This window comes from Gobio gobio, assembly GCF_949357685.1.
Source record: "Gobio gobio genome assembly, chromosome: 20".
Taxonomy (NCBI): domain Eukaryota; kingdom Metazoa; phylum Chordata; class Actinopteri; order Cypriniformes; family Gobionidae; genus Gobio; species Gobio gobio.
This window is the reverse complement of record NC_137113.1, coordinates 13,064,144-13,091,683: the sequence shown is the minus strand read 5'-3', so window position 1 is coordinate 13,091,683 and position 27,540 is coordinate 13,064,144. Positions and strand designations below refer to the sequence as shown.

Here is a 27,540-nt window from a genome sequence, read left to right as displayed (position 1 = left end):
CATATCAATTATCATGATCAATTATCATATAACAGCATGACTCCAAAATACATATAGGGAAGCACAACTTTCAGCATTTATTAAATGTGAGTTTATTTGATTTATTTTATTGAACTAATTACTTGGCCTGCTTACAATTACATTAAAAAGTGATGATAACATACTTATTTGATGGGTTAATAAAATTTTATTCCGTTTTTTTTTATTTAATTTAAAATTTCATCACAAACACTTGTTTGACCTTTTTTTTTTTTTTGCAAAATCCGAAAGCATTCTTTAGACATTTGGGGAAAATATAGTGTTACTTTTCTGTGCATATTTAAAGTTGCGATATTAAACTTCTGACTCCAATTTTAAAAATAAACGCGATTAAATATAGCATATGTATTTTGTTGCACTGTACATTTGAATATTTACCCCCGATGCTTTGTCTTTTAAAGCCTTTCGAATATACCTAAAGGAACGTAGAACTAATAAAAAACATTAACTTTACTACTTTGTCCATTTTACGTTTGTTTGATGCATTTGAATAATATTTTCTTAATTGATTAACTAATTTGTATCACATTTGAGTAGACAAGATGTAGCCTACACTTTTTAAAAAAATCGAAGTTGTAACTAAAACAATGATTAGTAATGGAGTACATTTTACAAGAAAATATGTCAGTTTATATCGTTTCATTCACAGAAAATTATTTATACACCAGTTTTTTTTTCAGTGTAGTAAAGTGCGCCCCTTTATAGGCCTATATATGTGTAGCTATTTTAAATATATGAATTACATAGGCTATGTACATTTTTTAATATGCAAATTTGAAACTCGCAGGTTTATAGTTTGTACGTAGACTTTGTTTGGCATTCCTGATTCCTTTCTAAACCGTTCGGCTGCGTAAAATGTGTAGGCTAACTCTTTGGAAACTCCCAAAAACTGGAATAAAAGGATTCCGGTCTAATGTTTCTCTATCCAATAAGAGCGTTTAATCGGCTCGCGACCAAGTGTCTTGTCTAAAATCCCCGCCTATGCCGCCCTCTGATTGGCAGACGTCTTTAAACAACCCCGCCTTTATTCAAATTGGCGCGCGGCGGTAGGCTGGCCCTGCTGTCAATCACAAACACCAGCGCTCTATAAGCTCCCCTCTCTCTAAAGCGCTCAGACACTCGAGGATGCGGCCGGGAGCAGCTTCCGCGGCTGGGAATCAAGTGCACCGGTCATTCTCATCAGTTTTCTCGTTTTCTTTCGCAGGTATGAACGAGAACAGCTGACTCAAGTCACATTCCTAGATGTCCCGTCCACTTTGGGCTAGTTTCTTTCACGTCTGAGGATTTTATTCTGAACTCCAATGGCGTTTAAAGACTCTTGAGAAGGATTCCTGGACCTGGACAGAACTGTGCTTACCTGTCAATATGTCCAGCTGGAGTGTGATGGTCTGCATTCACAGGGCTTATGGAATATAGCCTGTTCTGTCACCATTTTTACGCGCTCTCCGTCAGTCCCGTGAAGAAGAAACTCGGGCTCCTCTTCATCATGCTGCTCCTCTGGGTCTACATGCTGTACTCCTGCGTGGGCTACTGTGCCACTATGCCACCGGGTTTAGTTGTGGACAATACTAATAATAATCGAGCGAAGGAGACGGATTTCCTCGGGAAATATGCTGGGGCGGAAAGTGGCCGGCCGGACCTGATGATGTCCAAGCTCCTGTCCAGACCGCAGAGCGCGTGGACGGACGTAGAGTCAGATTATGATGAGCCTACGGTCAGGAGAGCTCCCAGAGACTTCTCTAAAGATGAAGTGGACGTAGACCGGGCTGAGGACTGGGAAGACGGGCGGAGAGTTTCTTCTCTGTCAAGTTTCTCTAACGGCTCGGGCAACAAGAAGCTGCCTCAGGCGATCATCATCGGCGTGAAGAAGGGCGGAACGCGCGCGTTGCTGGAGTTTCTGCGCGTGCATCCAGATATTCGCGCGGTCGGAGCGGAGCCGCACTTCTTCGACCGTAACTATGACAACGGACTGGACTGGTACAGGTAAGAGCGTAAATAATAAAAACATTCACTTATACGTCCTATACTTCCCTTAACTTGTATTGTTATTCAGTGAAGTAGAGCATAACAACGACACATTGGAGATTAACCTACCTGTTCCAAATAGCTTTTGGCTTTTTTATTATTCAGTAGGCTGTTTCATGTATTTTAATGTAAGGCTTTTTTTTTTTTTTTTTTGTGCTATATTTGTGTTGGCATTGCGAGACGGTATGGAGACTTGCACTGTAAATTTCAAGTCCATTAAAATTTAATGCATTTAATTGCTACAATTAAATAAAATTATACCGACTAATCTGCATTAATAACTTGCCTCCGTTTTATCATTTTGAATTTAATTACTACGATAATTCAGAATTGAAACCCCCAAAAATGTGAAATCGTTCATTAAAACTTGTAAAATATTATGATAGCCTACTTTAAAAGAACGGAACACAACTTTTTAATTATTTATATGAAATAAGAAATCCGAGATATTCAAAATGAGAAAACGGAGTAGCCTACGCGCGACTTTATTTATTTATTTATTTATTTATTTATTCAATTTATTTATTTTTCAAATCATGATTTTTAATAGTTCGTTTGGCATGTTGCTTATCATTAATAAGCAACAATAATTCATTTAATATAGGCGCCTTTTCACTTTTTTGAAGAATGGATCTTGTCCTCCGTCATGCATTGGCCTTTTTTGTATGTCTTTCATTATGTAATTTTACCCTTTGACATGATCTCAAACCTTCCTTTTAAAACATCGGTTAAAACATCCTAGTTTTAATAGGAAATCAAATTGAATTATTATGTGAATTGGATGGTCTGTAGCCTTTGGTTTGCATGTATCCGTGTAGAAACGCAGAGTTGCAGTAGCTGTAGTTTTCAGATTCCAGTTCAAACATTTACTTTGGTTTCGCTCTTCCTGCTACTGTCGATCTGTTACTCGGAGTTTGGAGGGCTGAACGTTTGAACAGGGTCCTTTAAACACACATTAATTCAGACGGATATTATTCAAATAAACACAATAGCTCGGTAAAGATACATTTTTGTGATTGTAATTCTGAGAGATGACTCGTATCCGAGCGCATGATGACGCGCAGTGGTCTCTGTCGGACACACGGGATCATTGCAGGTTAACGGACCTCTTCGTTTCCCTTCACTTTTATAACTTTTCAAAATCTTTTTTTTTTTTTTTTTAGTTCTTTGTTTTACTCTACAATTGTCTCAAATATGGATACAACACAACTAAAGTTAATTATAATAGACTATAAACCACTAAAATTGGATAGTGAAGTTTAGTTGATGCCTCAGTTTTAAATAAATCAAATCACTTTTGATAACCTAACCCTAACCCATGGGTGGAAATGACTAAAATTATGAACTGTCGATTTAAATGTTTGGATAAATAATGAGAGCATTTTTAATAGCGTGACTATCTTATTTTTCGTTGCGCAAGTGTCTATCAAGTCTATCAAGAAATGAAAAATCATACATGTCAGAGTAATTTGACAGCGGGATCAATCAAATTAATATCTTGATAATTACTAGTTAATAACGTGTTCACATCCCGTGCATGCAGCTGTGTTTCTTTTTGTGTTGCTCTAACAAACCGTAACATTTCATGTTAAACATTTCGGCTTGTATTTGAAAATGTATTTCTATTACGAGTTACGCATTGCTGTTTCTTTTGAGCGTGTTTTGGACGTTATTATTTGGCCTATTATATTTTATCAACTGCCAGAACACATGCAGTGAGAGCTCATAAATTCAGTTCACCAAGAACACATTTGTTTCAGATCACATTTTTTTTTACTTATATGTTGCAGTTATTTAAATGTGATGACAGTTTGATTAACTATTTGTTAACATTATTAATGTCCCGCAATAAAATGTAATGAAATAAATAGCTGAAGAGAGAAAGGGGGATTTATTGCCCCAGAGTCTGTCCCTGTTTACCCCAAACGCAGAGCGGAAAGAAACCCTCAATAAGTTGATAAAACAGTCCTGGACTGCACGCCTGTCTCTCTAAATGGATTTGCAAAGGTTTGAGGGGGTGAAAGCCCAGTGCTTTTAAATATATGCAACATTTCAGGGCCCCTGTAACAAAAAAACAGGACGGATGAAAGAATGGGCGTTGTAGTGAATGCTCCGGAGTCCAGCTTAGATGAAAAGGGAATTATATTCATGCATGTTGAGAGAAAAAGATTTATTTGATTAATTATTTAAATGCGGAGCCTCACTTCAGTCTAATGCAAATTCAAGCTGGTCCAGCAAAGATTGCCCCCGAAATTCTTTAAACATGTCCTTCATTTTCAAACTCAATTAATTGATTGCGTGGATTATGCTATTAACATTTTTAAAAACACATGTAGAAAGAGAAAATAAAGTAATTGCAACTTTGTTTTTGTTCCCCCCTAGTAAATATGTAACAGAAAGTAAATCGAAAAGAGTGAATTTTTATTTATTTTTACCAAAAAAAGCACCAGGGCGGTTGTTAATTATTATTTTTTTCCAACTTATTAGCTTTTTGTTTCTTTACCTGGAAAAAGTGAAGTTGTCTGGTCAATGGTTAGAGGATTGTCCTCTAAAATGCTTTTTTTATCCTAATTTTTTTCCTTTCAAATTTGTAAAAAAAAAAAAAAAGCTCTAAATTAGGAGCAGAGCCTTCACCAAGTTATATCGTTGATTGAAAGTAACTTTTCAAAAGTCTCTGAGTAAACATAACCGATAAATTACATATAATAACCCAGAAGATATAAACACTGGGTGTTGAAGGGTATAATGCTTGTTTTCCACTCATACGAGAGTTTTCTGTCTCAAGTTTTACAGGATTCACATGCCATTGCAGCTGGTCTGAGTTGGACATGCGATGCCACAGCGAAATTCTATATCTGGCCACTGCTGTTTGGGCTGAAGATACAGGGCACAAGCAAATGCAGACTTGCTTTTTTAACTTGTGCTCGCTCACGTTTTCATTCTCTTTTCTGTCTCCGACGTCTCCATGTGACCTGATCTAAAACAGTGTTGGAGAGTTTGTGCAGACAGACAGAACGCTTGAAGTGAAACCCTCCGCGCTGACATGTCTGTTTGGTCCTTTCTTGTCATTTTAAAGAACTGTTTCTTTCTTCAAATTGTCTCTCTCAAGGGACTGAACATGACTCTCATGTCTAATACTTGAAGTGATCTGCTTTGTAATGGAAAAGAGAGTTCGTAGTGCAGAAACCATGCATTTGAAAGTAATCCCAGTGCATGGAAAGCATGTAAGTCATTTTTAGTAAGGTGGTTTTACTGTGTTTTTTAAAAATCTCTGTTCATCAGAAAGTCGTGATTGACCTTTCTGTGCTACAGAGAGCCAGAGAAAGACATGGCAGATGAGCTTTTGTTCCTCAATACTGGTTAGACCTGTTCAGGCTGTTTTAGATACTGTAAGTATATAGTGTATGATTCATAGTCGCTCAAGGATTATCTGCTGGCACATTACATTTTCTGCTGTATATTTGTTATGATCTTCTCCCAAGAACGTCTGGTCGATGTAGAGTTTATAACAACTGCCAGTTTATTTGTAAGAGATGTTACAGTATGAATCGCTGAAGTCGAAGTGGGTTGAATTGTGGAGTAATAACTTTGGAAATTCTCCTTTCGCAGTTTTTAGTTTCACCTACGTTTCTGATTTGTGGGACCTGGCAATCTGCTGTTTCTACAGTTTTTTTTAATGCAGAGACTCTGATGATTTAATAAGAAGTTAAGTTGGATTCTCAAAAATCCCACCCAGCCAGAAAGACAGAGTCCCAACTGGAACAGGGAACGGCGTGGAGGCCCTGGTGCTTCGTTTGACTTTGTGTTATATAATTTTCAGCTTTTTGTAGTCGACGCTTCCTTGTTTTACCTACAGTAAACACTCGCAATACAACCGGTAACTTTTCGTTTGCGTTTCCTCTATGCATCTTTTCCAGTCTGTGTTTGAAGGTCAGGTTTTATTTCCTCTGCTAAAAGGGTATGTCGTAGGAAAATGCAGTTCTTTGGTGTTCACTCTTTAGTGTGCAATCCCCGAGTCCATCCTGAGATTAAAGGTGTGTTTTCTGAATAGCTGCCATTAAACAACATGGTCCGTAACTGCCGACCAACAAAAGGACAAGTGGAGCATTGTCCTGTAAGAGTGAAATGCTCCGCAGAAAATCCCGTTCCGCTATTGGACCAGGGAACGTTATCGGAAGCATGTCACTTGAAAGTTCTGAAGTGCTTGGAGGGCTACGACCCCCTGCCACCTTGTCCAGATGAGCACTTCCATCCGTGGAATGGCTAGTTCTGGATGGATGCCTCTGCTTTTGTGCCCACACTCCATGGGGTGTTCAAGCCACCATGTAGGTGACCCATACGGACGCTGTGGCCAGTGACCCCCTCCTTCCTACTTGTACAAAGCAGGGACCGCGTTGTCTAAGTGGTGACGGATGAGATCAAACCGAAGTTTGTCTGTACATGCAGGGTGTGTTGATAAACAGTGAGCTGTAGGTGACTGCTATAGGGCTGGGTATTGATACAGATTTCCTGATTTGTTTAGATTTGTTTGATTCACAAGCACTTTAATTCATTTTGCCATATTTCAGTCTATTGAATTTGTCCTCTGCATTTAACCCATCCAAGTTAGTGCACACACATTAGGAATAGTGAGTATTCACACACACATACTGCAAATTGTGGACACACACCCAAAGGAGTGGGCATCCTTTTTTTGCCGCTCCCAGGGAGCGATTGGGGTTTAGGTGCCTTGCTCAAGGGCACCTCAGTTGTTGGTCCTGCCGGCTTTGAGAGTCCAACCCACAACCTTTGGGTTACAAGTCTGACTTTCTAACCATTAGGCCACGACTGCCCCCTAATTACTTTAGGAAGCACAATAATTAGGTACTTTTAAATCTCATCTTAAAAACATTTTACTTCAGGGTAGCTTTTACTTGACTATTGTATTTTTTTATTGTCTTCATATCTTGTAAGTTTAAAAGAGTATTTTTTGTGTGAAATATGTACACTTTTGTATGTTATTGTGTGCAGTACATGAGGACAAATGTGACCCTGGACCACAAAACCAGTCATAAGGGTAATTTTTTTTTAATATTGAGATTTATACATCATCTGAAAGCTGGATAAATAAGATTTCCATTGATGTTTGGTTTGTTAGGATAACATGGTTAGGGCAACATGGCTGAGATACAAATCTGAGGGTGCAAAATAATCGAAATATCGAGAAAATCACCTTCAAAGTTGTCCAAATGAAGTCCTTAGCAATGCATATTACTGCGAATAATGCATTTTTTTATATTTAAAAAGTTTAAAAATATCTTCATGGAACACGATCTTCTCTTAATATCCTAATGATTTTTGACATAAAAGAAAAATCGATCATTTTGACCCATACAATGCATTGCTGGCTATTGCCACAAATATACCTGTGCGACTTATGACTGGTTTTGTGGTCCAGGGTCACAAATGTGTTTTCTTGCCATGCTGACACGAGGTAAAAGATCGTTGTAAGTATTTAGGAATCAACGTTGACATTCAAATGAAGATTGTGATTCTGGTGTTGGACTGTGTTGTCAAATGTTTTGTTGTTGCAGTATGATTTTTTTGCAGTATGATGGTTGGTGACTGCTGTAGCAGAAACGTACACCTTTATCCTTCAGATAAAGCACAAAATAATGACTCAAGCCAGCTTAGATCCTGTGGGACTACATGTATTGATTAGTTTACGCTGTGGCGGGCACTGTGTGGTGTAGGGTTAAAGGTCTTTGTGGCTCTGGTTATCTGTGAATCAGTTGAGCAACATTGCCTCTGTAAAGACCATCTGCACTGCAGGTGAGACCCGATCAACCCCTCGTCCTTCCTGAACACACACACACTTAGTTATTAGACCCCCAAACTGATGGGAATTAAATGCAAGAGCAAAAACAACTTAAAAATTTCTTTCAACTTAAAAAAAACTGTATAAAGGTTCTGAAATGGTCCTTTGGCGGGGTGTATGGTTCCATGAAGAACCTTTCCACTGCACAAAAGAGGTTCTCTAGACTAAAAATGGTTCTTTAGAGAACCTTTCACAAAACAGTTCTTCAGGTAACCAAAAATGGTTCTTCTATGGCATCACTGTGAAAACCCCTGTTTGGTTCTTCCTGGCACCTTTATTTTTAAGGGTGTATGATGTAATTTATTTTTATTAATTCACAAATTTTTTTTGCCTTCAGTAAATTCAGGGATTGCTGTAAATTAAAACTATAAACTGATCCTAGGTCCCAATAATAAGGAGCAGCATCCATGAAAGCTGTTCAGTCTCATGGTAGAATAGACTTCCTCCACTCAGCTGGATCTGAACCTTGACCGGTCATCCATTCAGCAGTCAGCAGGTTGACATCCTCTATTGAGAGCCTGCGTGGAGCTGACTGAGGACATTCAAAGGACTGCCTCCAAATGATGCTTTAGTGTTGGCTAAACTGCTCAGCATCCTTTAGACCAAAGGATTACTCTGCTTTTGTGTCCGGCCTCAGCTTTGGAACTCATCTTTTACACTTCAGAGAAGTGAACCACTGGCATTGCCTATTTCTGTCCGACTTACCTTCTCTCCCATTTCTTGTTCTCTTCCATTTCTCTTGTCTCTAATATGATTGTGTGTAATTGTAGAAGAGCATACATAATGACTTTTTCGTACGTGTCTTCTCTCCTTGTATCCCATATTAGAGCCGGGCCCCTCATCGAGCTCTGGTTCCCCCTATCAGAGGCGGGGCTGTTGTAGGCCTCAGTGCCCACATAAGGCCACCCCCAACTGGGTACACTGGTCAGCAAAGGGAGGAAGAGAGAGAAAGTGGGCCCCTACTTGAGCTGGCATGGCTTTACCAGTGGGGTAGACCAAGCAGGGAGGGTCTTAGTCTGGAGAAAGGGGCTTTCATTCATCAAATTACCACTGGCTAATTGTGAAAGGGATGGCTTGGGGAGAGGCAGACAGTAGAGGCCCACTGTGGTGGTCTGCCATTGAGAAGCTACGGTCTCCTCCAGAGAAAAGCAAAATAACATGGCCGCCCTCAGCAGGAACCTCCCGCTGAAGGATTAAATAAAGGCAGACAGGAACTCGATGTCAAGCGCTCGTGTTTCTACCCTCCCACTGAAATATTGTCTCTCATACACACATACAAACACCCGGCGTAGGCAACAAGTGACCAATAAGGGAAGGCGGCTTGTTTATAACTATTAATTTGACTTTTTTTTCTTTCTAGTATTGGTAAATTGTTACTTTATCTGGTGGATTGGACAGCTAAAAACAAGGGATAAAGAGAAATATGCATGATAAAACCCTTTCACCTTTTTTTTTTGTTCTTTTTTTTTGCTGTGGCCTGTTGTGTACAGACCCACCCTCTGAGCTTGCCTTGAATTGGACTCATTTTAAACAAGTTGATCATTTGGACGTCGGTTGTCAGAATAATGCTAGCTCTCCTCCTTTAAGTAAATGCTCATTCATTGTTGGTAAATCAACAGCATTTACAGGAATCTGGGAGCTACAGCGCACGGCTGTCTGTATGGCCCGGTAATTGTTGGCCCATGTCTCCCACCAGGACCATCTCCTCCCAAGAGTGTGATCATCAGAGCTCATTTTCTGAAAGTTAAGAAAGATAGATAATACCAAGAAAGATAATTAGGAGTGAGAAAAGTGTAGAAAGGATCTTTATGGGATATAATATAAACGCTGATCGTGGATGAATATTTACTATGAGACACTATGTTTGTTTGTGTGTGTGTGTCTGTCTCTCTCTCTGTGAAAAAAAGTGAAAAGAGGATCAGGCAGAAGTAGAGACCCCCTGAGGTTTCCATTAACCTCAGAGAGAAAAGAGCAGACAATTAAAGGAACACACACAAACACAAACACACACACACACACACACACACACACACACACACACACACACACACTCTGCTGATGTGCCCAGAGGAGCACAGCATGAGCTGAGCTCCAGGGCAACAAAGCTAGTTTCTCCCTGTAGCCCAGGAACTGTCACTACTTTTGTCCTCACACTTTCTCTTGTTAGCCTTTTGCATTGTTTTCTTTCTCTCTCGCTCTTATAGGAAAAGGACCAGCTAGAGAATAAGTAAGAACCAGTAAAAGTCTGCATGTCATCCTTTTTTTATAGTGATAAATTTACTTGTCTACATTGTCAGTAATGAACAGATTTATTCTGTCACTCTCTACTTCATACAGGCTATTATATATATTATATTATATTATATTATATTATATTATATTATATTATATTATATTATATTATATTATATTATATTATATTATATTATATTATATTATATTATATTATATTAATACTGATAAAAATACTGATATATCTGCCAGTATTAGTTTTTAATTGATCTGTATTTTATGTTACTTGATATTGGATATTCAATTATTTATGATGATTTTCCCTATTTTCAGGTTTAGATTATCTTTTTTGTCTGTTACTATGTAAAAATGCTAATAATTTAATAAGACTTAATCTTTATCTATAAAATATTTTAGTTACTTGGTTACAAAAACAAATGTTAAAATTTTATTAATTAATTTTAATATCATTGCATCCTTAATTGCATCATTACTCTATAGTACTGTATGTTTTTATATCAGCAACCGATAGGAATAACATTAGTCAAATCAGGATCAGAAATGAAAATTTAAAGTGTAAATGTAAAGATTTTTTACTATTTGAAAACAAACTTATTCTGTTTTTTTTTCTTAGTTTCATAGCCCATTTCTCAAATGTCTTTTCAAATCTGCCTTATGTGGTTGAATGGCTTGTCCTCTTGGCACATTGACTCCAGATCTTGTTTCTTGTTGGACCGTAGGCCTTCTGGAACACAGACAGCGGAGAGAATGGAAAGCAAAAACATTTGTCATCGTACTCGCAATACATCAACATGCCTGCTGAAATAGCAACCCCTGAAATCAAATTACACCTGTGACATCCGCACTCGGCTGATTACTTTCAGCAGAAGCGTTTGACAGTGATCTCTTTGTGCTTCACGCCAGTTTTATTGTCTTCAGCGGGCGCTGAGATACCAGAGCGTACTGTAACTAGGCTATCATCCAAAAAACGTCCGCGGAGTTGCCTTAGGAGAGAGCTGTACGCTCTTGTTAGTCTTCTTGTCTTATATGGGCAGTTTAATTGTCAGCTCTGGTGCTATCACCACATAATTTGGCTAATTGTGGGTTAGCAATGAAGAATACTAGTCTGGAGGAATTTGTAAACCATTAACCCAAAAGCGTCAAAGTAATGCAGCTGTGCTGTAAGCCTCTGATGTAACGGCTTGACAGACTTGGAGGAAATTCCCAGCTCTTTAAAGCTCACCTGTCTTCAAAAGCTCCTCAGCTGGAGGAGACCGTGTGCCAAGCAAAACAGGATGTAATAGGTGCATGCATGTGTGTTCTTGTGTCTGAGCATGATGGCTTTGAAAAGTGGGGAAAAGGGTCTTTTTGAAGTCTCCGTGCCAATTTTACAACAATCCAGTGAGATATCCTATACTGTCAGATGAGATGTTCTTTTTGGCATGCCAACAGGATTGTTCATCGTCACTCACAGAGAGTCAATGAAACTTTTAGATTTGCGTACAGCAATGTTTTGCCAGTTAATTAAAACAAATGGTGGATATATGATTAAACTTTGTGAATTTGAATACACCAGATATATACCCCCTGTCCTTTACTATTTCAAGACAGGCGCTTTGGCTTTGTAGCTTTGCAAATAGCCTTTATAGCTTGGTAAACAAGCTAAAACCTCATCATGACTAGTTACACTAAACACCACTAACGGTCTAGAGACTCTTTGTGTCACTCAGTGGGAATGTAAATGAAGTGTGGGACTGAGTCCGTTAACACCCTCTACAAACACCCAAAGTAAACAAGCTTATCACTGCGGATTAGCAAGAGCAAGATAAACACTGTGGTACTAGCTTGATCACTGCTAATAACTCAAGGGTATTCAATGGAAAGGCTTGTGTTTGTGGAATTACTGCAAGCGTACTACGAGTCACTCAATACTAAATAGCTAATGTTCGTATTATATTATTTGTCATTTATTATTTTATTTTTCAGGATTTCTACTTATCACCTAAAAGTTTGGAAATACCCTTGGTTAATAGCATAAATCCTTATAATTTCTTGTAAATACATTAGCTTGTAATTATCAATGAGGACCAGTAATAACAATTTTCTTTTTCGTAATAATGGTAATATAAACTATGAGGGCTACTGGATAAACTTGGGTATTAGAAATTATTTTTTGGGGGGGTCAGCACACCTTTATAGCAAACATCAGATGGTTTAGGAATAGTTCTAGTATTTTTCTAATTTATAAAATAAGGAATTATGCTAATATTGTCCAGTTTTGCAGGCCATTGTATGGTAAATTATTAGCTTTCTATGTGATCCGAAAAGACGTTGAAATGGGCAAAGAAATCTCATAGACTTGCATTGTAGAAGGGACCTGACCTATATCTAGAGATCAGAATATCATAGAGATTTGCGATTAGGGTTGGTTATCGTTTGGGTTTTTTATGATACCAATGCTAAACTGATACTGATTTAACCGATGCCTAAACTTGTTAACCATGTCATGAATTATCTAATTTTCAAATATGTGTTAGTGAATGTGTTTTGTCGTAATGATGATCATGTTCGTTAATCTATAATATGCGATGGGTGCTGCCTTGTTAGTTTGCGCCGCAAAATTTCAGAGAATTGGATCTGTCAGATTTACATCACGCAAATTCATCCACGTCTCCTGAATACATGAAAGTAAGTGACCGGTGAACTGAGAGAAGAATTGAGTAAACTATAGAGTTAACTGTATAATGGGCAGTGATTCGGTGCGGTTACATATCGGTTATATAGTGCACCGGGTTTCGGTACGCAACCCTACTTGGGATTGGACTCTTTTGACATTGGCCAGGTGAGCAGTGAAAAATCCATCCTAGTTACATTTTTAGATGTGACCTTAAAATCACAGAATTTTTTTTAGGTATGTCTGTAATATCACAGAAACACCTGTTCAACAGGGTCAAAGTAGCCAGTCCTACAAACACGTAAAATGCAGACCTTAGTGAGAAAGAGAAAAGTGCACTTTATTACCCCGTCTCATCCCTACATCTTTTATTCAGAGCTGATGGAAGCCTCTTCCTGCACAGCCTTGTCGCTAACACACAATAATTCCACTCAGCTGGCAGAACCGTAGGGCCGTAACTTAATGTGCAGCCCAGACAGCAGAAAACACACACTACCCTTGTTTTTAAGAGATTTTGGTAGGTGTTGAATGGCAGCAAATAACGCTGAAATGGAGTCTGGGCAGATTGCAACGTACAGAGCCCGAGGTCTCTGTGATTTATGCATGTTCTGCCTTTCTCAGAGGCTGCTGTGGTTTTGAATGAGTTCGAGAGCAAGAGAGAGAAAGAAAAGAAGAAAGAAAATGGGCCTGAAATTGCGGTTGGCACAAGTCAAGCCTAGACCTCAGTATGATTGCTGAGTAGATACCCTCTCTCACGATACTCTCTTTATGTCGAATGTCTTCATACATACAGCACTACAGGGAGACTTAAATATATTTTTCTGCCCTTGACACCCTAAAGCAGACCAGTCTTCCCAAAACCAAAGCCCCCTGCTCTGAGAGAGAAAATATACAGATTAAACATCTCAATGTTTCTCTTTAGTGATGGGGGGGGGGCCAGCTGTTCAGTTTTATGCAGATGTTTTCACCTCCATAAGCAGTTAAGCACTGATAAAGTACTTTTCAGAAAGTCTGAGCCCAGCTCAGGCATAATAATTTAATGAGAAACTAGATCAGCATTAAGGTATAACCCTCTTTAGAGATGACTCTAAAGGAAGAGCGTGTCTCTTCTCTGAGAAAGGCAGGTCAGAAGTGTCTGCAATCCTCACCGTTTCCTCATTATTTATCTATCAGAGCAGTCACTCCACGTGAGAGAGGCTTTCTCCGTCCATTGAATGTGGATCCAGTGACGTGATCCGTCAGCGAGAATGTCAGAAACCGAAGCTAAGACACACCAACACCTTAGACAGGACTGGCCGAGACGGCCATTTACACCTCTTTATGTTCATGTCAGGGTTACATGTCAAAGATCAGAGGCTGAGGAGAAACCTGAGGAAGAGCTAGACGGAGAACGAGAAAGGTTAGGTGAGGAAAAGGTAAAGTATAGCTGCTAGAAGCTGAGATATTCATAAAACACTCATGCGTGGGCTATCTACAGGCTCTTGGCTTCAGCGTTACAGGTTAAGAGGAGATCTCTGGCAATTTTCACTCAGGAAACCAACCGTCAGGAGGCTCTAAGTGGCTGTGTACCTCTAAAATACAGCGGTAACTTAAAGCTGCTGCACACATGCTCATCCTGGCTCTGTCTCGTGCTATTTTTCTCTTTCTTTTCTCCCCTCGCTTCCCCATTACCATTCTCTCTGTACGTGTGCTATAAAACCCAGCTTTGCTCCATAGATTTACGGCTGCAGTTTTGCTCTGCGGTTAAATATAATGTCAAGGCTCCAGACTCCGCGGGGTGTATTTCAAAACTACAGCCTCACTCAGGTCTCTATGACGACAAAGCACAGAAAATATTGTCTATATGGAGCGACCTGGGAGGTGCCAGGATTTACCAGATGTAGCCACACGGCCTCCATCTAAGACAGAATCCATTATTTCCCGGCATGCTCTCCAGACACTGTAAAAAAGTGACCCTGATCTCACAGAGTAATGTTTCAGTGGTCGCTTGAGGTCAAAATTAGCTGCTTCAAGCTCCAAACTAATGCCTCAAAACTTTGAGAAGGTCAAAAACACTTGAGTCATAAAATGATTCAGCCCAAAGAGAGACAGTCACTTATCACTATCGGCTCAGTCTCTCTCGTTCAGCGGTCTTTCTCCTAAACAAGCCCTCTATTTCTTTTCTAGTATTAGCCATCGTTTGTTCATGCATGAATGACACGTCTGTTGTTTTTTTTCCATCCTCCACTTCTAATAGTCTAAAGTGCAAGGGGAAAGCTAGCGCTGTAGCCTTTGGTAGGGTGAAGTGTCACTCAAACGCTCAGATCCTTGAGACACTGGTAGTCTGGGGTTAGAACACTGCAATCAATAGTCTGATTATGAAACCAAGTGTGTGAACTACTCCCTTGTCTACTCACCCACATACTCACCCCATTTTAAACTTACCTAAGTACATTTTTTTATGGTACTTCCATGGTGTTTTTTGTGCTCAAAATCATCCATCCACTATCACTTTTCTTTTCTATCACTTTGTGCTCACTGAAAGTCATTTGATTATTACATTCTTTCATTCTCATGCCCTGGCAAACTCTCACACTCCCATTCTGGCACAAGGACTGCCATTCTAGATCATTGTAACTGCTTTGCGGCTGTGGACTTTATCTTTCTAGTATACCAAGCCCAACTGCAGCTGAGCTGTTAAACTCATTGGCAATTAATTTAAGTTTATTTGACTGCTGAGACTTTATTACACTGCAGCTTACTCAAACAGCTCTTTAACTCAACCGCCACTGCAACAGCGGCGAGTTCTTAGGCTTAGGAGATGTCTATCAAAGATGCACGCACAGGTGTTTCAAAGATGGGTCTGTTTTGACTTGCTCTTCAGAACCAAAATGCAGGTATGGCCGTGTTTCTCTGATCCTTCCCAGACTTTAAAGCCCTAGATATAAAACACGCTTCTAGTCTATATCAGTTTGCATATACAAAAGAAAAAAAACACACAGCAAAAGAACACAAACGCTGGCCAGAATATAACCATAACAATGCCAGAGTTGAAAGACAGATATTGTACGATCCTTCACTTGAAAGCAATGAGATCATAGATAAAGCAGGCTTAAGGGCTTTTTGGGGGCTACTGTGTCTATCCTAAGCAAAACAGGCTCTTCTTAACAAATCAAAATCGACAGAAGACAAAAACATTGTTATAAAAACTCCCTTCTGTGTCTTTTGTTCTCTCTTGTGCTTTCATCTGCCATTTTCTCCCTTTGTCAATTTATCTCTGCTGGATAAAAAGTCTTTCAACGTGGCCCTCAGGGCCATTCTGATCCTAAAAGAAAGCTAACTTTCTGACTTATCGTTCTCTCCAGCTTAAACAAGTCTTCAACAGCACACTTTCAATATTGATTCAGAACAGCGATGACCATCAGGCCATGTGCAGAATAGTCATAGGAATGAATTACGACAGAAAACCCAAGAGGCAGGAGCAATCTTTGACCTTATCACTTGAGAGGACTGACCCTTTTTATCAGTAGAATCATTTCGAGCACTCATATCCACTTTCTAATCCGTGTTTTAATAATTGATACGCAGCGTATCTTTACCTGCTCCAGTGGCAGCGTGCGCCGTGTGTTGGCGAGGCACTTGAGGCACACGTTCGGCTCAAGAGCTCTCCACAGCCTCCTCTCGGCTGGCCCTGAGAGAGCTGGAGAAGTGCTTTCCACTCATCCTTCAATAGTCACCCTCCCCCTTTCCTCTCTGGCCTCTCCACGGCCCTTGCTCTTTCAGATCATTGAAGGACAATGCTTGGTTTTCAAAGAAAAGGGAAAAAAAGAGGGGCCCGGTGTCAAAGCATTGCCTGTTTGCTGGCGGAATGTCTAAAAAGAAGCACCTCATAAATCAAAACAGGCAAGAAAGGCTATTGTTCTTCCAAGAGCTTGCCTACTTGTCTTCCTTAACTCCCTCCCTCCCTCCGCCAAAGTAAAAGAAGTGAGGTGAGGGGATCGTTGCAGGCTTTTAAGTTTTTTGTGTCTTGTAACTTTTTCTTTTCCCACTTTTCTTGGTCCAAACCGAGATTGTTTCCACCTCCCTCCCCCTGCCCCCAATAGCGGCAGCTGTTTAACATCGTAGCTAGGTAGTTTTGTCCTTTTGCGTCATCTGTAGCGGTTCACATTAGAAAGTAAGTCTGGATTGCTTTCACACCAATTGCAAAGCATACTGGAGTCCACATGTTTTAAGTGCGCCTTTGAGTTTGAACAACAAACAAACCAAAATCTGATGTGAAACATCAAATGCACCTGTAATGTGAACGCATCCTAAAGGCCTGTTCACACGGGGTGATTTTCGCACGCGTTTATCGCCAACATTTAGCGCCTCGTGACTAACAAGGGCCGCCAATGTGAGTGTGCACACCGACCTGCAAAACGGCAGGCATAAAACCGTCATTTAAAAAAGAAAAACGCCTTGGGTTTGTTTTTTTGTTTTGACGCGGTGCGTTAAAAACTGTCCGACCAATGAGGTCGCTTTTGTTCACGTGCCTGGAGCTGCTGAAGTTACATTAAAACACGACTTGGTGGTGCTCAAGCACAAAACGGTCTTGCCGAGCACCCATTGATACGACGGAGAGGAAGTAAGTAGACAAAGAAGAAGATGAGCTGCTAATGCTGCTTGCCAGTTAGCAAAAAGTGTGTGAAAAGTTTTGGCAAGCATGTACATGCTCGCTCTCTTCTTCTTCTGTGTGACAAGCGAGTGTCAGAAGCGTAAAGTGGCGCTGCACCTCCTTGTGTACCGGGAGCGGCATCTACTGAATTTGCATGTTCACTCAGCGCATCGCCAGTGAAAATCGCTTCGGTGTGAACACAAAGGCCCACTGAAAAACGTCTCTAAAAAACGCTGGTACAATAATCGCTCCGATGTGCACAGGCCTTAAAGCTCATGCTTTTCAACCGCACCTCGTGACCTTATGACCTCATGTTTTGGCAGATTAATATTAGTTGTGATGTTTACTTTTGTTTTGTTTTTGTGGATTTTTTTCAACAAGTATGTTTATATGTGTATGGAGGACCAAAATGGCAAAAGTAATACATAGTAATATTTATTTATTGATATATATATATATTTATTACTTGGTAATATTTTTATTGATTTATTTGTGCGCACTTTGTATTTGTGTTTTTTTTGCCCCCTCCCCAGAACAGTTGTTGTGGGTGGTTCATTTAACATTAAAAGCCTGCATTATCTCTCGCCTCATTAGCACCACACATGCGCGCACACACACACACACACACACACACACACACACACACACACACACACACACACACACACACACACACACACACACACACACACGCACACACACACACGCACACACACACAGCTGGTTTGCTCATATTGTGCAATAATTAGTAAATAAACTTTTTTTAAAAACACACTTGGAGGCTAAATATTAGTAAGGCAACACATTCATATTTCCTCCACACAAGAAATAAACGGTTAAACCGCGCAGATGAGGGTGAGAGTGCGCCATTGCAAGGCACTAACATAATCTGTTTTCATTTCAAAGAGATTAATGAGTTTTTTTTTCCCCTGTGTTCTTTCCTTCAAACTCTCACTCCAGTGTTCTGACAGAGCAGTAATCAAACTGATATTATCATAATTGGATCTGTGGCCAGCTCTTTAGAGAAGCCATGTAACCACACAAATCTGCCAAGTTTTCCATCAAATAAATCAACACGTTACCTCCTGCAGCCTTAGGCTGTTCTCGCTTTCTGAATTGAGCGCTGCCTGATTTTCACTAGCAAAATGGGGATTTTTCACACATAGTTTGTGTTGTGTGATCTTGAAAAATCCTTTAGTACAGAGAGTTGGTGCTTTGCAGGTGCAAAACAGCAGAATGCAGCAAAAATCTAGGTCTATAGCAGTACCTGGTACATACACATAGTTTGGAAATGTATGTCCGCATTAAAACGCTCTCCGTGGGTTTTGTTTATCATAACACCTCTCTCTGCTCTGGTGCTTAGGGGTTCTCACCTCTAACTAGTGAACACCAGTGTTAAAAATAGGCTTTTACTGAATACTGCCTAGAGATAGAATAAACTGTGATCCACTGTAGTGGGTGTGATATCCCTCAACAAATTGTTTGCAGACTCTTGAATCGCCCGTAGCCTCGTTTCCGCAGGGTGTAAACACGCAAAGCAGGATTACACTAGACGCTGACAGCGCACTTCACAATACAGCAGTAAATTAGCCCTGGTGCTAACAACAGGGCTCGATACTCCAGAGACAACAGGCCAACAAGAGCTTTATCTGTGTGCACACTGATACCCTAAAGAGGCTCATTCTGGGTCTGTTGACATCTAATTATGGCTGAAATTCACACTTTGTTATCCTTAGTTATCGCCACCCATTAAGATTGTTGCTCTGTTATTTTCTTTGGTTTGTTTCTCATCACATATCTTTTATGCCTTGAAATTTTCAGTCAGCGGAAGCTAAACTTTCCTCAGTTTCCATACATTTTAACACATCAGCGTTTCTGAGAGCGTGCGCCAATGAAATAGGATCCATTCCCCCATGTGTCTATCAAAGTCCTCTGTTATCACCTCTTCCAGTATAATCCACTCTTCCTGATCGGGTAGGGTTGTGAAACCCAAGCCTGTTTGGCGTTAACATGCATGTTCACTTTTCATTTAAAAACGTCCCTTGATTGCGTGAACCCTATCCATTTCACCCTGTAACTGCCTTAAAAGCTGCTTTCTCTCTTTAAATGAGGCTGAAGAACTTTCATGTGGAATCTTTTTACTTTGCTAAGTGTATGGTCATCTGTGTTAGCCCCTTTGAAGTAAAAATCATTGTTTAGATCAGGGTGGTCAACAGTATAGTACCATCGCTGAGGTCATACATTGGAACACTGTTCTGAATCAGATTCAGAATGGGCTTTAAAGCACAGCTGGCAATGTACTGAGTGGATTAACCAATTTGTACCAATCTGTAGCCTTGATTTTGTGTGCCTTACTAGTTAACATGATGTTGGAAAAAGCATTTTAATGGATATACAGATTTAATGGATAATCCAAACATGATGTGTTGTTGTTGTTGTTGTTTTTTATTGTAGTAGTCTGTATCAATATTGGTTTTAAAAATGCAATCTATAGCTGTAGGCATGATGAGGAGCTTTGACTAATTTTTATGCACGATTCTGCTGAATAACATTTTTCCAAAGCTTCTGAAAGATTTTGTCTTGCAGCCTTCGCTTATTAAGGAGCCATGCCATTTAACATGGTTTGTGCATCTGTGACGTTTGAATGCATGTTTTGTTTAGCAGCCGATGCTAATCACATTTGCCCCAGAATCATGGCCTTGAATTGGCTCATTGATTGAGAAGCGGCACATGCTCCATCTGTTTGATCGCGTTATGCAAAGTTTAGTTTTCATTAGACCTCAATCTTAACCCTCTCTCTCTCTCTCTCTCTCTCCATAGGGACCTGATGCCTAAAACCCTGGAGGGCCAGATCACCATGGAGAAAACACCAAGCTACTTTGTGACCCGCGAGGCTCCGGCCCGGATCTACGCCTTGTCCCGCGACACAAAGCTGATCGTGGTGGTCCGGGACCCCGTCACACGAGCCATCTCTGACTACACACAGACACTGTCCAAGAAGCCTGACATTCCTACTTTTGAGAGCCTGACGTTCAAAAACAGGACTACAGGGTTGATCGACACCTCGTGGAGCGCCATTCAGATCGGCATCTACGCCAAACACCTGGACAACTGGCTGCAGTTCTTCCCCATGAGCCAGATCCTGTTCGTGAGCGGAGAGCGGCTGATCAGCGACCCGGCCGGAGAGCTGGGCCGCGTGCAGGACTTCTTAGGGCTCAAGAGGATCATCACAGACAAACACTTCTACTTCAACCAGACCAAGGGCTTCCCTTGTCTCAAAAAGGCAGAGGGCAGCAGCAAGCCCCATTGCCTGGGTAAAACCAAAGGGCGGACCCACCCAAACATTGACCCTGAGGTCGTGCAGAGACTTCGAGACTTCTACAGGCCGTTCAACATGAAGTTCTACCAGATGACTGGGCATAACTTTGGTTGGGATTAACCGTGAATGGAGGACCGTTGTTTTCTTTCGTTTTCTGTGTATTTGAAATGGCAAAAAGACATTGAGATGATTGCTATATATATGTAAAATGTACAGAAATCTATTTTATAATAATTTATTTTTAATTTCTAAGCAATTAATTCACTAAGCTGCCTAACCATATTGTACATAACGTCCGGCCCAACTCTAGTCTCACCACCGACATTCCACGTTTTTGATTTGCTGTGCGTGTTTCCATTCACAATGAATTTAATGGTGCTTCCGAATTTGAAAATGGTTCGACAAACAAAAAAAGCAGTTTGTTACGGGTATCGTGCATTTACAAACCAACAGTGACATTTGCGATTCATTCAATTCTGAATGTCCATGTATACCTTTGCGACAGAGGGTTATATTTCACTCTCTGACCGCATTTCGTGTGTTACATTACACTCCATATTGGCCCGAGTCCTACTACGTTTGGCTGATAAGCAAGAGAGCTGATTCGATGTGTCCCTTTACTCAATAACATGGCGATCAATAGCCCTAATTGCTACTTACAGTGTCACTCATGTTTAGAGTCGACCGCTGGCCTTTCACTCGCAGGTTCCGGTAATGAATGACCAATCCATCGATGGCTAAATCGTATCTTGGTCGACAGCAAAGCAGCATGTCGACATTATGTTAATCGCGTAACATATCTGAACTGATCGATTGGGTTCCTCCAGCCTCAGAAATGGCTTGCTGCCCTGTCTGAAAGGTTCAAAGGTCAAGATAGCATTGAAAGGAACTGGATTTGTTTCAAAAGCAAGAGCCAAATGACATGTCATGCGCCTCGTAGATGGCAGGCCCGTATTTTTATTAAGAAGCTTTACCTAAATGTGACTCATGCTAAAAAAGAAAGTGATGGGTAACGTTTCTCATTCATCCCATCGAACCGTGTTCTCCACTACATCTCAGTTCTCCTCTTCTTGCCAAATTTGAACAAGCTTGCATTGAGATGCCTCATTGTTCATCTTTTTCTCATGCAAGCCTTCATGTGCTTTTGTTTGTCTTTCTGCTTGAAAGCGGAGGAGAAACAGTCGGTCGCTATCTATCTGTGAAATTCATCCCGTGACCGCTGAGACGGCGGCTGTCTCGAAGGCAAGATGAATGACCGGGCTTTAGTGCAGCTCTGGTTACTGTTCATTCAGAGCACCTGATTCGGGATCAGCTCTCGATGTCAGGGTAAGGTGTAGGGTTTGAAGGGTGCATGGAGCCAACATTTCACTTTTTACGCCTCGGCTTTAACATCAGGCTGAAATGCTGTACCTGGACCAGGATTCTAGGGGTGAGGTCACCGGGAGGTTTTAAGGCAGAATATAGCATTACGAATGTACTGAAACTTCGCCTTTTTCACCCCTGTTTAATATACTGGAAAACGAAATGCAGAGGGACAATTGTTTGTTTTTGGATGGATGCATTTGAAAAGAAAACAAACAAAATGAAAGCGTTCTGTATCAGCTCACTGATTTTTGTTTTGTTTTACAACATGCTGTGCCTCGAACCAGTCCTGTGCTATATGCTAAGCCAACTTCCTCTCGTTTAGAGAGGAGATTGTAATATTTATCAGCTGTGAGAGCACAGCCATACGATTCTTGTTGGCCTTGTGAGTCTGAATCGAGCGGTGGAAGCCCAGGGAAATTTCCCAGGGCATAGTCCCTACTTTATTCAATTCATCAAGTAATCAAATGTTCTGAGGAGGCAAAAGAGAAACAATGTGAAATCTCTCCTCCAACAGTAATCCAATCATCAAAGCTTGTTTCTTGCATTCACATTGCATTTAAAGCAAATCAGTTGGATGATGGAAGTGAAATAGGGTCAAGCAAATTGTCATCAAATGCTCACCCATGCATGGGGCCTCCTGTGATTTTTACCAGTGCAATTGTTATTTTTATTTTTATTGGTTTCAGAAACAACTGACAACCCGGGATGTCAAAGAGGAGCTTTATTGCTCAGGCATTTCCTGGGTACAGTTCGTCACTGATTACATGTGAACTGCATATGAATTCTGATCTGTCAAAAGTTGTTATGAGCAAAGTTTCATATCTTCGCTCATGGTCAGGCAGTGTGTGCTGATGCATCTGTTTAACGGTTGAGTTTTATTCAACCTCATAGAGAAATCCAGATGTTAGAAATGTTTGTCTTACTCTGAGTATAACACAAATAAATAGATTAGAAATGAGCTTTATGTACAAATGATGAGGAAGACATGTAAACCAAGTATTTTGTGGTATCAAAAATTAATTTTACACCATGAAAGAGAAAAATGGAACAGATGTTTCTAGATAATTAAATACTGAACATTCATACTTTTGCTTTGTATGAAGAATAAAATAAAATATATATTTTACCAAACTAATTGACTCTGTCTTGACTCGGATATAAATGGCTTGTTGTGGTGCGTGTGAGACATGATAGAAAAATAATTATTGACTATAAATGAGAATAGTCAAGAATAAGTTTTGAATTTGGTCAGTTATTTTTTTTCTCTCCCATAAAAACATTTACATTTTACAAATATGTAAAATGGTGTAAATACCATCTCAAAAGTCTTTTTTTTTTTTCAAATGAATATTTCACATGACCAATGGCATGTTTAAATGAACCATATGTGAGCATACCCTCATGTTCATGTGTTAATAGCCTCTTCTTCATGTTGACCTTAAAAGCTCTTTACCGCACTTTTTTGTATTTTCAAAATACTGTTTTTTTTCTAACATTGATAGCAATGATGACAAAAAAAATCGAAGGACAGGCAAATTTTGTAAAATTTTGATAAGCTTTTTACAACGTTGTTCGATATTCTAACCTCAACAAAATGATTTTAAAAAGAAGAAAAGCTGTTTTAGGCACGACTGAGGTTTTTTTTTTTTTCAAACTTCATGAAGTCAAACTTCATATATGTTGCCATTATACAAGTATGCTATTTACATGGTTTATTGACTATTTAAAAAAAATAATTATATATATGTTTATATATATATATAATTATATACCACATGTAAATAGCATACTTGTATAATTGCAACAAATATTTATGGGGAAAAAAACTGAAAAGTCATATGAGGTCACCTTATGATCCTTTTGAGCTCCCATCCAAATAGGCTAATTTAAAATAAATATAGGTCTATGTAAACATAGGCTAGATTACTTCATTTCGATTCTGTCATAGATCAAAATAATTATATGTTCAGAAAGTGAGTCAAATATTGATTCAGCACCCGTTCTGATTCAATCCAGTAAAAGATTCATTAGAAGATTCAAACCGGTAACTCGTCTTTATAAAAAACAGCTCATAAGAGTCAGGCGTTTGTGAATCGATCAACACGGGTCAATCCCCTATGGCCAATCCCTATATTTTTTATTCACTAAACAGAACCGGCTCTTAAGAGTCATTTGAGATTCAGACACTGGTCGCTCAATGTTTTTGATTCACTGATAAGTGTTCGTGAATCTGACTACTCGTGTTGTTTTTGTTTTTCTTGTGTTAATCCGCGAGGAAAACTCAATCAATATTCATTTCTTGCCATTATTTTGTGGTATAAGATATGTATTGTTTTGCACCACATTCAATAGAGAATGAATTCACATTCAAAATGCAGGTAAGATATGATTTCTTACACCGTGACACTGAAGATTAATTTACGCTGAAGGCCGTTTTTCCTTTATGGCTTGATTTGTGATCAATTGTTTGACTTCGTTTTGTCGCTTAAATGTTTTATAAAACATTTAATAGGCTACTACGTGAACTGTATATTTTTCCTAATCAATTACTATGAATTATGTATTTATTTATTTATTTATCCATCCATCTAACCAAGACTATTACTATATTATACAGTATTGTTTCTGTTTTTCTAATATGTAGTTAATGTAAATACGTAAATACACACCTCTTAATAAGAACAAGAAGCTCGGGAAGTTGTTTTTAGCAGGCTGTTGCACTTAAAAAGGACCTGTATGTTTTTGTATTTTCATTCCAAATGATTCAGAGAAGGATTTGGGCAGCATCTTAGTTCAGCAGCACAGCTCCTTTCTCCATATTGCCTCATAAATAGAGACGACAGTCAGTGGATACATTCCTGTTGCCCACCCACTGACCCTCTAATGAAAGGAGATCTCTGTCCATGTACCTGTGTGGAGATCCACCAGCACACTGTGTGTTTATTGCTGGTTAGAGCCACCAGGCTATCAAACAAGACTGCAGTTTTTCTTTTTCGGGCAATGCAGTCTCTGGGGACAGGTGATTTGCACCTGGGTTAGAAGTGTGGTGGAGCAGCATCTGCCATGGACACTAAAACCTTGCAAAGCCCTATATGGGTCACCTCACCTAAGGATGTATGAAGGATCTTTTGTGTTATGCTGGTGGCGCAGGTTGCCTCAAACTACTTTATTTCCCAAATAAAGTTTGTCCTGGAAACTTATGTGCTATATAGGCAGATTGAAAAGTTCAGTGGGAAACCTTATTGGATATATTACTGGCCTGCTCTTGCCATCAAAAGCTACGCTTCCACCCAAGTTGAATATTTAATTTGTGAATTAAGCAGCATTTACATCTTTGATGCATATCTTTGAAAGGTATCAGTGGTCATGACAAGGATTTTTTTTCTTTCTTTTAAATTATTATTTTAATGTTCCTTGAGGTTCACTTATAATGTTAATTAAAGGCACAACATGTAAAATTTTTGGATTAAAATTCCAGAAAACACTAGAACAATGTTATATATTTTGTTGACTTGTGTGCTTAAATTATCCCAAAACGTTTCCAAGAATTTTTAAATCCAGAGAATTAAGCAATTTTAACCAGGACATGGACCGTGTCTGCGCGTCGCCTATCAATGACAGCATACCCGTGTTATCATTGTTATACAGCTTAACAAAATTAGTTTAAATCTTGTTTTCTTGATTTACCGCAAGTACCGCGTTTTACCATGCCTAAGATCGATCTAGCTTACTGCAGTGTGCAACAAGTGTCTCATAGTAGCCACCGAGCGAACTAACAGAATAGCATTATGACACAACTTTCAACACACTCAAATAATGTATCTGATATTATAAAACAGCACTGCGTTACCCCACATCATAGACCCACATACACATGACCGGAAGCGCTTGTTTGAGGCGTAATAAAAGCTCAGTGAAATCCAGGCTTCATCTTTGTTTTGAATAAGCGATTGAATAAGGAGTTTTAAGCTCTGAAAACTTCAGGATGTTTTAACGGTACAAAGACCTTTTATATGTCAAAAAAATCAAAATAAACCCCTTTAATTGGGTTTCCTTATATTCTATTAGCATATGCATTATGCATATCAAGCATATAGTTTGTTATATGCATTTTGGCCGTTTTATTAGTGTCTTGGTGATTCCATTAAAATAAAAATATGCAATAATTAAAAAAAAAAGTTTCACTGTATTGTTCCATCTTAGGCAATTTTCAATAGTTTATATAGCATCTCTGATGATAAAGGTCAAAGTAATCATTTTTTGTTGTTGATATCTCAAAAATTGCATAAAAATATGTGGATGGAAACCCAGTTTATGATACCCAAATGCTTTTCGAGACAGCTATAATTTGTTTTAAAAATCATTTTAAAATTGTTTACAGACCTTTTTTTTTTTAACAAATAACAACTATTTAGTTTTATCAAAGACTACTCCATTCCCATAGTGACCGTTGTCAACGTCTGTGTTTCCAGCTCTTTTTCCACTCTAAGGCCCGGCTGACACTCTGTAGGGTTGACATGAACTGAAAACACAGCTGGCCCCGGGGACCCCCTATGGGGCTGAGGTGTTACTCGATCTTAGAGATCCTTGGCTGGAATAGAGCAAAGCCTTGGGTGACTCCTCCGTCCTCCCGGGAGCGAAGCATTCTAGGGAACGGAGACGAGGACAAAAGCCATATGCTCTACTGTAAACAACAGGGAGTCTGTGGCCCACAAGACAGCACTTCCATGTTGTTTTTGTGCATCCACGACAATTGTAATTTAATCCTGAACCCGCTCACACATTTATTGTTACGGTAATTGCTAGGTGGAATGATTTGGAATATTTAACTCGAATCATTCCTGTTAGAACTTGTCACGTATTTAGCTAATTGACATTCGCTCTTATAGAGAGCCTAAAACGACGCCATGAGGGAATGAACTTAGCCTCGTGAAGAGCAAAACATGTCTCGGTTTTCCATTTTTCTGCGTTGTTCCATAATTGTTTTCCTTTCATCAAGATAACAGACAACACCGGCATGTCTGAGACTTGATAATTGCTCATTGTAAGCCGAAGTGTAGACTTCATTCCGGTTAGTCTGTTTACACCATTCCAACTTTACTGGCCTGCCTCCAAAACCTCATTCTGTTGGCATGACCCACACGGATAAATGATGATCCTGATTAGGCCTCTTCCTTTAAGACATGAGGGCTCAGAGCCAGCACACCTTCAGAGGAAGTGTTTATGCTGCTGCTGCTGTTAAGCTTTGGGCACTGAATGGTATCTGTAATTGCTGCTTTACTCTTAACCGATGACTTGCTGTCGTCACAGCAGCCGCGGGGCTGTTGTGGGTATGACTGCCGTTGTTTTCGAGGTTTGGATGGGTGCAAACACCTGGCCCTTTCTTGACACGCGAA

General features: G+C 39.7%; 1 protein-coding gene across 1 annotated transcript; it reads left to right on the top strand.

Moving 5' to 3' along the window:
• The first annotated feature begins 1,152 nt into the window (after nt 1-1,152).
• Nucleotides 1,153-23,273, top strand: hs3st3b1b (heparan sulfate (glucosamine) 3-O-sulfotransferase 3B1b). Its single transcript, XM_079846127.1, has 2 exons — nt 1,153-2,022; nt 20,281-23,273. Exons 1-2 carry the CDS (start codon nt 1,445-1,447, stop codon nt 20,897-20,899), a joined length of 1,197 nt encoding a protein of 398 aa, XP_079702253.1. The 5' UTR covers nt 1,153-1,444; the 3' UTR covers nt 20,900-23,273.
• The last annotated feature ends 4,267 nt before the right edge of the window (nt 23,274-27,540 follow it).